Source organism: Tachypleus tridentatus, chromosome 13 (genome assembly GCF_004210375.1).
Source record: "Tachypleus tridentatus isolate NWPU-2018 chromosome 13, ASM421037v1, whole genome shotgun sequence".
In the NCBI taxonomy this organism is placed as follows: domain Eukaryota; kingdom Metazoa; phylum Arthropoda; class Merostomata; order Xiphosura; family Limulidae; genus Tachypleus; species Tachypleus tridentatus.
In genome coordinates, this window is record NC_134837.1 from 198,615,917 (window position 1) to 198,628,192 (window position 12,276).

The 12,276-nt window shown below is 35.2% G+C and overlaps 1 protein-coding gene across 4 annotated transcripts in view; it reads right to left on the bottom strand.

The window, feature by feature from the left end:
- Positions 1–11,054, bottom strand: part of LOC143237440 (extracellular signal-regulated kinase 2-like) — a 47,019-nt gene extending 35,965 nt beyond the window's left edge. For 2 of the 4 annotated variants that reach the window (XM_076476686.1, XM_076476682.1), the window contains exons 1-3: positions 10,946–11,054; positions 7,470–7,568; positions 4,910–5,030 (exon numbers count right to left, since the gene is read on the bottom strand). In XM_076476686.1, the coding sequence (XP_076332801.1) occupies positions 4,910–5,030; positions 7,470–7,568; positions 10,946–11,008 (283 nt within the window). In that variant the 5' untranslated portion in view covers positions 11,009–11,054. Of the gene's footprint in view, positions 1–4,909; positions 5,031–7,469; positions 7,569–10,690; positions 10,833–10,862 lie in introns of those variants that run through there. The other 2 variants (XM_076476683.1, XM_076476684.1) reach the window with 2 other exon arrangements.
- Positions 11,055–12,276: the final 1,222 nt, after the last annotated feature.

The following is a 12,276-nucleotide window of genomic DNA, read 5'->3' on the forward strand; positions in this document are numbered from 1 at the left end:
TGCCTGGATATAAAGGCCAAAATAAGCAATAGCAGATTGTCTGTTCTGAAAAAGTATGGCCCACCGAGGAGGAAAAACAGAACCCCAGGTGGGATGCTTTGGTAAGAAAAGAAGCTTCGAAGCATATAGTAATGACAGTTGCAAACAGAAGAGGTGCAAAGAAGTTTCATGAGACTCTGTGTATAAGCTCTGAACTGGGAAAGTGCAGAAATCTCCAGTGCAGAGCCAAAGTCCTTGATGATGAATGGGGTCCAGCATCTTTAAGGCCAAGATCCTAGCAAAGCCATAGACCAGTGATCCATAGTCAAGTTTTGATCGAATAGAAGAATGATATATCTTTAGCACAGAACATCAATCCACTCCCCAAGTGGTGTAAGAGAGAATACGGAGGATGTTCAGTGCTCTTGTACATTTAACCCATAGCTACTTGATGTGTAGTATAAAGGTCAGCTTACAGTCAAAGATAAGCCATAAGAACTTTGTCTCAGGAACCACAGGCAGCACAAATTCACCAATACGGAGTTCAAAACCAGGGTGAATACCCCGTTGGTAGCAAAAGTGTATACAAACAGTTTTAGAGAGAGAGAAGGTAAAGCTGTCTGCTGTGGTCCACTTCAGTAAACGATTGAGGGCAGTCTGCAGTTACTGCTCAATATACCTCATGTTCAACGACTGACAGAGATGTGAAAGTCGTCGACACAGAGCCCATTTGCAACAGTGAGAGGAAGTTGTTCAGTGATGGCATTAATCTTTACACTGAAAAGTGTAACACTCAAAACACAGCTCTGAGAGACTCCAAGTTCCTGTAGAAAAGAACAGGAAAGTGTCGAACCCACACGAACTTGGACCCTCCCGTCCATTAAAAAACTTTCAATGGAAATAGGCAAATGGCTATGTAACCCATATATTTAGAGGTCTTGCAAAATTCCATACCTCCATGTTGTATCAAACCTTCTCAATGTCAAAGAATATTGATACAAGATGTTGTTGTTTGAGAAAGGCTTCTCTGATTGACATCTCAAACCAAATCAAGTGGTCCATGGTGGAGCACTGTCATCAAAGCCCACACTGAGTGAGAGAGAGGAGGTTCTTTGATTCGAGGAACCAAACAAGACGAGCATTAACCATCCTTTCTCAGGTCTTACAGAGACAGCTTGCCAAAACAATTGGATAGTAGTTTGAAGGAATCTTTGGATCCTTCCCAAGCTTAGAGAAAGGTAGGACAACAGCCTGATGCCAGGCATCAAGAAAAACATTCTCCTGTCAGATCCAGTTAAAAACAATCAGACGAATAGCAAAAGAAGCTGGAGACAGATGGTGCAGCATTACATAGTGTGCATCATCAGATCTGACTAATGTACTGCCAGACAGATGAAGGGCCCAGTTTCATTTTCACCATTGTAAAGGGACAATTATAGTCATAAAGACAATCAGCTCAAAAGGAAAGAGGTGATTGCTCTGCTAGTCTTGATGACTAACAAGGTGGAGGAAGAAGCAGAAGTGCTAGATACCGAGCAAAAGCTTTCACCCAGAATATCAGCGATGCTCCCCGTATCAGATACTTCCTGGCCACCAAAGAGCAAGATCGAGAGGGGAACAGAATTACATTGCCCACTTACCTTTTGAATCTTGACCCATATGACTTTGGAACTGATGGAAGAAGATATGTTGGTTGTGAACGTAATCCAAGGTTTCTTCTGGCTTTGATGTCTTACCCACCGAGCATATGCACAGGCCTGTTGGAAAGTGATGTGGAGTGAAACTGTGGGATACCTATGAAAAGTATCCAAGGCCCATTTTTGAGTCTTCCATGCCATGTGGCAAGCAGGATTCCGCCACAGATGAGGATATTGTGGAAAACGTGTCGAGGTTTTAGGAATACATTGAGCAGTTGCCTGTATAATACAGTCAGTTACTGCTGCCACACAGTCACCTATTGATGGTTTACAGACAATGGCAGGATCAAGTTCTGCAAGAGCAGTAAAAGAAGGACAGTGTGCCTGATCCAGCTTCCATCAGGGCATGGGAGTCGGGTGGCATCAACCATGGCCAGTCTCTCTCAAAATAATAGGAGAATGATTACTGCCTCGTGGATTATTGTCAACCCTCCATGAAGGGGAGCAAATTGAGAGATTAATAGCAGAAAATGACTGACTAGGTGCATGAAAATAAGTAGAAGAACCAGCATTGAAAAGAGAAAGGTTGTGATCAGAGAGCATACATTCTATGGAGCAACTCCTCCCATCAATATCAGTATTTCCCCAGAAGGGATGATGTCCATTTAAGTCCCCAAGGATTAAAAAGGGAGACAACAACTGTTCAATGAGAGCATCAAAGTCTGAATGATTATAGGTCTCTCCAGGCAACAGGTAGAGTGATGGTACAACTCAAGGAAACACAGATGGCTACGGCCTCTAAGGGTGTGTTGAGTGGCAAAGACAGGGTGGGCACAAACTAATCAACCAACAGTGCCACTCCTCCATGCACTCGTCCACCACACAGCCTGTAAATACTGTAAAAAGAAAACTGCTAAAAGATGACTGTATCAGCAGGTTTCAGAAATGTTTCCTGTAAGGAAAGACAAACAGGATGGAAGAAAGCAATCAGTGTTTTGATATCATCCAGATTAGAACGTAAACTTCAACAGTTCCACTATATCAAAGTGGCCATTTTTATTTTTGTGTAAGCAAATTGGGTGGAGAACCCTTCTGTTTACAACAACATCTCTTTTCTTTACTATCTTTACTTGAGGGAGGTCTATCGACCTCCATGGATCCTGCCCTGGGTCAACTGGGCAGATCTTTGCTGTTGGAAGAGAATTCCAGCAACTGAGGATATGAACAAATGATTGTTTTGCATTTTGAGGTAGGAGAAGAAGATGTACCCAAGAAAATGCCCACATCTGGAACCAAAGGAAGTGGATCTTGGGATTTGCTGGAATGTATGTTAGGGACAGAGATGGGTGTTGAAGTTGATTCATCAGCTTTTTTAACCATGGAGGTCAAAAGACTTTTCATTTGGTGTGAGAACAATTCTTTTGGAGGCACAGAGATATCTGTCTGTACTCCCACTGTAGTAGTGGAGTGAAGTGCAGCAGCAGACGAAGTAGCGAACAGCAACTTTCTAATCACAAGGTAAGTAATGTTTTGAATCATTTTCAAACACTTCACCTCTTTTCCTTCCAACCATTTAAGACAAAAAATGAAAGTAGGATGGGTGAGAGCCATTGTAATTGATGCAATGAGGATACGTTTCACACTTATAGGCATCATGGTCCTTGCTACCGCAACAAGCACACATCAAGGAACCAAGACATGACGTTTTCAAGTGACTGAACTGTTGATACTGGAAACATCTGAGAGGGTTTGAAATGTATGGCCATACCCTGCAATTAAGATAAGCTGCCTTGATGGTAGCAGGTGGACATGGTGATGTAAATGTCAGAATGGGGACATTGGTCAGCATCATAATTCCATCTTTGTGAGTGAAGGTACACCTCACTGCAGAAACTCCTTGGGTGCAGAAACCAGCGAGAATCTCTGACTTGGGGATGTTCTTCAAATCTCTCTCAACAGTAACTCCTCATGATGAATTCAAAGTAGCATGAAGTGTAAAGTCAATAGGTATATCCCCAATTGCCTTTGAATGCAAGAGAAGTACAGTGTGTTGAGATGTGGATGTTTCCACTGATATAGCATCAGAGCAAAGCTTCTTTACTGACTTTGGAGAGCCAGCAAGTCCATCTAGTCCCTTCTGAATGAAAAAGGAAGATATTTGTCCTAAAGGTTTGTCTGAAAGAAAATGTAGTGTAAGAAAATGAGGTACAACAGGTGTTACAGATATTGAAAATGGCTGCTCAGAATCTTCAAGACATGGTCATTTACCTATGGACTGTTTTTTCATTATTTTATTTAAGTTTTTATTTGGAGAATCCATAATAAAAAAAGGAATATTTTGATGCCCAATGACCCCACCTATCATGGAGCCCTGTGAGGGGCGAAATACAATGCAAAACAAAACCATTGCAACAATGCCATGGTTTTGTGAGCACTTTACCCAAACAACAGCCTCAGATACAATTTCCACAGCACCTGTTGAGAACATCCAACACTGGTACGTGGTTGACTTGAGCCCAAGTGGACAAGCTGTTTGACCCAAGGGGGGCCACCCCAAGACCAAAGTGGTGCATTAGGGTCGGACCACTCAACCACCAGGATCCTCTCCTCTCCTTCACGGGTCGCCACGCATGGCAAACACATGGGTGGATGTTTACATCCCAGAGAAGGTAAACTGAAAGAACAGAACCATCCCTTGCAGGTCCCCTCATCAGGTACAGGAATTCACACTGAGGGGCTATCCAAAGAAAGGATTAGTGTGTTAAGAGAAAGTGAATTAAATTGCTAACTAAATAATTAGATAAAACTTGCAGTTTTTGCAACTTAAATGTTCACTATGTGATCAGTGTTGTTGTTTTTTCAATACTTCATGTATTTTGACTTTGTTAGGTCATTATTATCAAATACAACAAAGTCCAAACACTACAGAAAAGCAATGGAACTAGCGCAAAGCTAGAGGGGATAAGACCAAATTAGTGAATGTGATATCCTGCTAGTTCATAAATTTAGACAGGTTTTTAAGTTTTATTTTCCAGGCCAAAACAAATACTGACCTTTAAAAAACTGGAGAGGCTCAGTCCACTTCAACCTCTACAGTTCCTATGTGCATGTCATACAACTGTAGAAAGAAGTGTTATCATGATATACTCAGAATCTGGTAACTTGTTTTACGCAAAATCATTGTTACCTTTTCAAGAAAAATTTGTGTAAAGAAATGTTTTAATAAATACTTCACAACCACCTTTTCTGCATTATTCAATTACTAATTTCAGATTCAAAATAAAGACACTCACCCATAAATTCAAACACCAAATATATATCAGAATTGTTTTCTGCTTCTATGACATCCAGCAATGCAATGATATTACGATGGTTCTTGAACTTATGAAGAAACCAAATTTCTCTAAATGTACGCTGAAAAATCATAAATATATTTATAAATCAGTGACATAACAGACACTGATTATATTACTGTATGTGTGTGCAAAAACAGGTTTCATTAAGTAGAGAAAACAGGTGATTAAAGTAAATACGAGGGCTGTTCAAAAAATACGAGGACTGTTTGAATTGCGCGGCTCCAGTTGGTTCCAGGGGAATCCGCTTGGTGTCGCTAGGTTCACACAGATCAGCTGATTACCGACGCCATTTCCCAATTGCAGATATCTTCATTTGTGTATTAGCTACGTGGTTTTAAGTTAAGTGCGATTTTTTCGTTTGGCAAATTTCAGAATGAATGACCTGAAGGAGCAACGACTTGCTGTGAAATTTTGTGTTAAACTTGGAAAATCTGCAACTGAAACTTTTGCTATGCTTAATACGGCTTATGGTAATGTTGCTATGAAGCGTACGGCATGTTTCAAGTGGCATGAACGTTTTAAGGATGGTCAACAGTCCATTGAAGATGATGAGCGTCCTGGACGTCCTTCCACGTCAACTGACGACCCACACGTCGACAAAATCAACACCCTGGTGCGGGCAAATCGACGTCTGACTGTCAGGGAGCTTGCTGAAGAGTGTGGGATACCAGTTAGATCTTGTTACGAGATTTTGACCGAAAAATTGAAGATGCACCGCGTTGCTGCAAAATTCAGCCCTCAGAACTCATGAGTTTTTGGCCAAATACTTGATCACTGTTCTTTCCCACCCCCAACCCCCCTGACCTTGCTCCTTGCAATTTTTTCTTGTTCCCCAAACTCAAAAGACCCTTGAAAGGAAGAAGATTTGAGATGATTTCTGATATTAAGGCAAATGCAACGAAGGAGCTGGAGGACATTTCAAAGGAAGCGTACCAGGACTGTTTCAACAAGTGAAAACACCGTTGGGATAAGTGTGTGTGTTGGAGAGGAGAGTACTTTGAAGGGGTCCCAGACCTGTAACTTCTAAATAAAGTACATTTTGTTTTATGACGTCAGTCCGCGTATTTTTTTAACAGACCTCGTATTTCACTTTATATTTTTCCATAAAATTTACAATATTTGTTATCACCCATAAATTCACTATACTTTTACCAACACTAATGTGATTAAATGTTTTGAATGTTATGATTTGTTACTGAACATTATAGATCTCAAAATATTTTTTGCTCCTTTTCAACAGCAAGTTAAAAAATTAAAATGTCATCTTAGAAACTATTAAGAGTTATGATTCCTCACATAATTACTGTTCTCTGCATCAAAACTGTTTTTTGTCATCATAAAAATGGTTCATTACCAAAAGCTTCCTTTAAATAAATATAAAATTTGTATAAATTATTTCATTTCATTAGAAAATCTCTTAAAACTGACATTCCTCAGAAAATTAATCACTTATTTCATGAAGTTTATTTCACAACCTTAAAAACTGATATTGAGAGAGCTCATGGAAGTCAGTGCAGCCTCCCTTCACTTACTTAAAATGGACAAAATATTACAAAATCAATAAGTACTTGAATTAAAACAGAAATCTTTAACATCATAATCTACTAATTTCTTGACATTCCCTCACTTTTAGAAACTTTTACTTTCAGGGATTTATGTTTAAAAAACTATGTAAAGAGCTAGATACAGCATCTAGGGCTGGAGACAGGTTTTAAAGTTAACATATTGTTAACATTTATTGTTTGTTTTTTTAATTTTGCACAAAGCTACATGAGAGCTACCTGCACTAGCCATCCATAATTTAGCAGTGTAAGACAAGAGGGAAGGCAACTAGTCATCACCACCCACTGCCAACTCATAGGCTACTCTTTTACCAACAAACAGTGGGATTGACCATCACTTTATAATACTCTCACAGCTGAAAGAGCAAGCATATTTGGTGCAATGGTGATTCGAACCCTTGACCCACAGATTACAAGTCAAATGCCTTAACAACCTAGCCATTCATTTATTGCAACCATGATTTCAATAGTAAAAGCTTCATTAGACATTTGAACCATTTTAAATTCGAAGAATTACATCTGATTTGAGTTGATAAAATATTGATTTTCATCTGCAAGATTTAGTACAGAGTTTATTATCTGTGATAACTTTAATGTCAGTATTAGAGACATTACCAATATTTGTTGTATATGTAAAAATTATTATGTCAAATTCACAGACAGTAACTTATTCAGTGTTTTATTACATGTTTGAGACTGGGAACAGTCTTGTATTTACAATTATTGTATACAACAGATAGCTGTTTTTTGAAACAGAGTTCTAACTTTCAGTACAAAATAGCAATTCAACAGGAAGAATGATAAACAATATCAAGGCAAATATCAGTGCTTTATTTTCATGGTGTTTTAGCAAGCTCTTTCCTCATCAGTACAGTACTTTTCAACATTCACTGCCCATCCATAAGAAAAACATTAATACCTTTTGTCTTTCTTACCTGAGCGTCTGTCTGGTTACGGAAGGCATCAAATATTTTTTTTACTGCTACCATCTGATTTGTTTTTGCATCTACAGCTTTCCACACAATGCCATATGCCTTAAAAGGTTTGACACAGAAAATGTAAGTCACAATTATATTATATTTATTACATGTTATTGTTAAAAATAGTTACACTTCACCAAATTCAATCAAGGAAATTATTGGTAGAAAGTTCTGTTGACTAAGAAACAAAACATAGCTTAAAAAAAGGACAAGATATAACTTTTAATATTTGCATCATTATACACAACAATTCCACTTGATTGACTTAAAGAAACTTATCACTTAACACACTACTTTATTTCCAATTTTACTCCATAAAATTCTGAAAGGATCTACTGAAAATGTGTAAAAATATATATAGAAATTAAAAAAATTTCTTGTTTTTGAGTCCAAAAGCTTAACAGCATTCTTCAGATTACTCATAAACAAAGTTGGGCAATTAACTTGATTAATCAATGTAATTTATTGGATATGAGCATTGACAGCATCAACTATTGTCATCTAATTAAACAAAATTACAACTAAGCCAATTAATGTCATAAAAATGACCAACTAATCAAAATCAGTGTTTCCAATTATTTTCACAATGTAAGTCTCATATGAGAATGATCAATTAATTCAATGTTATTGCTTAATGACCCCAATTATTAATCAATTAGCAAGTTTCACATAATCTCCCAGTTCTAGTCTTCAATCCTAAACTTTTCTTGATTAATATTAAATTACTTTAAAACTTGAAACATATCCAACAAGCACAGGTTGTTTCACTTCTGAAATTTCTTAATTAGAACAATTTTATTACCTGGGACTCACACAGAACCATGAGATCTAAAAATTAATTATTGTTACTTAAATTTACAGTTGTATTTTAGACCATAATCAATATAAACCAGTTGTACTGGGAACTTTTATATCACAATATATTTAGTCTAACCATTTATTTACCTACAGTCTAACATCAAATAGGAATGACTACTGTTCCAAATTTCTAATTACAAATAAACAAAGTATTCATTAGTTCACATGATACACACTTAATATGATATGCTATTTCTAGTATTACATGAATACTGTAAGTTAAAAATAAAGGAGCTGAAAGATAGAACCACACCATAGTTAGTGGTAATAACATAGTAATGTGAAAATAAAAAAAATGAAGTTATGCTATATTGGTTAACCATGTTCAAACACTGAGCCTATCAAAAATGCTACTTGAATCATGTAGGTATTAGTCCCTTGGTAGTAAATAAAAATACAAGAGATTAAAAATAGAAGATGTATCAGAACCAGGAAACATTTTCCCAATGTTTTAAGATAATTAAAAAACATATACAACCTTCCCTATTACTTTTTTGGTAGGTCACAGCAGGTACGTACCTGAAAAGCTGTTAACATTACTATTACTTTTAAAGATAGTAGATTATATCTACTACATAAAGTAGAAAAAATTGTTTGGGGCACTGACAGGATAGACGACTCTAATTTCATGGCATTTTTATCACGAAATATATTTGGACAAGAAGTCAAAATATTAAAGATTTAAAAAAAAAAATAGACTGGACTCTAATAAAAACAAATAGCCCTATTTTTCTAACAGATTGATTAGCCTGTAAAATACGTTACCATAGGCAGTATTGGAGGCTAGCACCTCAAAACAGTTTAAGAGGTTACCTTAAAATAAAGGTAGGGTCTTAATTTTACTGAGTAATCATTTTTATCAAATCTTTCATGATATTTATTTTACACATGTCTGTATATATTTGTGTGTGTGTGTGTGTGTGGGTGTAAATATACCGAGTTGTTATGGTAATTGTCACATGTACTCTATAGATATGTGTTTTTGTACATTTTCCTTTCAGTGGCCTTTAATTTATGCTGACAGCTACTCTTTTTCACAATTCTCAAGTTTTTATACTCATTTTTGGCCCTCAATTTACCTTCTACTTTGTACTTAAAAGTTAGCTTGTAACATGATTACATTTCAAAAACATTTTCTTTTTTGGCAAATGACTCTATAATTGCCACATTTTCCCTATACTATCACAACCATGAAAGTGTTTAAAAATCTAAATGGGTCATCATATGTTTGAATTGCATGCATAGACTATCAAGTTGCTCACACTCCAAGTTTAACTTAAAATTGAATTTGGAGTTTACATTTTATATCATGTATTGTCTGACTTCTAAATTGCTTGTGAACCCCCTCTAACAATTTAAGTCTCTTAAATAAGGTAACCAAAACTGAACACAACTAGCAGCTTATAGCTTTAATTGATCTTCTAGTATCTGTTATTGATGAAATACTAAGAAACAACATTAATCATCAATTTAACATTTTGTGTAATTATTAACTCATTACATTTTCACATATACATTTTCAGTTCTTCTAGTATCATTTTCAAACTCATATAACACTTACATACAAAAAACATGAAGAAATTACCCATAGTAACTGGAGAGTAATTTGAGAGCAAATTTGTAAGATTTGATAAATTACGTAGCAATAAATGATGAAAGGTCTTTCATGTCTAATGTTACCAGATATTGCAGTAAACTGAGATTAACCCAGTTTTTAGCCTTATTTTTATGTACCAATAAGAAACAGCAGAAGTATTAAATTCTGTCAGGTTTCTCTGTATTTCAATACAGATTTGATATATATAGCTTCCATTATACACAACTCCTTTAAATATTACTTGGAGATCCACCTGCCAAAGATCATGCATTGTCTTAACCTGAACGGTCTTTGGAGAGCTATAGGAACTGAGATATGAAAACAAAGAAACAACTTCAAAACAACTGAAGCATATTATTTATTTATAACCTTTTCAACTAGATAACAGTTTTAACAAATTTTGTTTGTGCATGGTTTTAAAACATAATGCAATAAACATAAGATTAATTAACATCGATAATAAGTTGATTAGTCATTTTAATTGTTTCAGAATTGTTACACTGTCACTTCTCAGAGGGGGTTCTGTTTTTCACTCGGACAATATGGTACAGCGGTAGCCATAGCTATACCTTAAGGTTTCAGTTATTTGGTACACAGTTAAAGATAAATTGTAATATTACCTATATAATATCCCCTCCTAACAAACGTATAATAATTATTTAAAACTTAAGTCTCAAGACTAAGATTTGAAATATATTCATTGCAATTTTTAATAACTTACCTATAGTTTTAACTGTGTGTATCAAACTAATAGCATGAAATTATAAATCTGCTAAACTGTATGCTGTTATTAATTATATTAGTATATTCTTAATCTAAGTCTAGAACGGTACAGAGTAAGGGTAACCACAAACTTAAGCAAGCGTAACAATTGCGTGCAACTTTTCACATACATTTATATATTCCACTATGCACATACTACGTGTTTTACTGAATAGTTTGGAACAAATTAGAATTGCTCATCAAAATTGCTTACTCCTTTTCCTAACCGCTTTTTCACATCGTATCTTTCACGTATACGAGATTCTATTTCACTCATCTTTGAAGTTTGATACACCAACAACGAACAAAACGACTACAATGTCACTTGTGGCAAAAATAAAATAAGAAATTGGTTGGAAAAAAAAAAAGTGTTTAACCAGCATTTTATATAAAATGACAAAGTTTATTAACGGCGAGAAGAAATTATAATATGACTATTAACTGTTAATTATTTTACATTGAGGTATTTTAAAATTTTATTATACGTAAAAGAATAGATATTAAACGCCTTATTTTAAAACAAAGCAATATAAACCGATTATCTTCACACAAATGTAACATTTATGGTGTAATTTATTATGTCTAGAGAGTTTTCAGTTTTATGATACGTAAACTTTTCCTTGTTACAATCTAATTGTTCAGAAAAGTGAAAAAAAAATATATTTGTATATTTGTTAACCTGAAAATGAACTCAGAAGGTCTAAACTCTAAACGTTGTCCTCTACTTTATTTTAATAAAAGTTTTAATACCCATACCAGCAGTCTTGATATGCGTTTTTACTTCGAATGGTTTTCTCGTCATCACACTTCTGAATAGTTTGCATTATATAAAATGTTTTGAACGTTTGTAATACATGAAAAAGCAGTAATAAATTAAAACTGGGTCACAAGCTTTTACAGGAGCTTATCAGATACCGGATTATATTTGAATTTGAGGGAGAGGCACCTTATTTGTAACCAATGAACTCAAAACCGAAACAGCGGCATTTATAACAATACAAATTTTTATGACTAGGAGAATTTACTTTTCTTTTAGGTTTTCGTTTCTTCTCATGGTGCATCTTTCTTAGATATGTGTGCATGCATATATACATATCTTGCAATAAACTATCTTCACCTTATTTTAATTTCGATGTTAGTTTACAGGACACACGACATTAAAATTGAGTAAATTCACAAGAACAATTTTAGAACACCGAAAAAGTTCGTATGACGATGACATCAAGAATCAAGTAAATCAGACTAAAATCTAGAAGGGACTATGTCATTATAAATAAGAATCTTCAATAAAACACTGGATAAGAAGTTAAAGTATTCAATGAGTGAAAAATTGAGTTGTTGATCGAGAAAGCATTGATTGATTAGTCAATCAGTAAGTTAGGTTTATTATCAATTAAATAAATTTCTGTAAAACGTTACTAGTGTACGATTCCAACAGTAGTTTCAGTATTTGAACTAAAAGGTTTGTCTGAAACCCTTATGCTTATATATTGTTTCAATGTTAACATAGCCCATAGTAAACACTATGTAACAAAAATATTACCC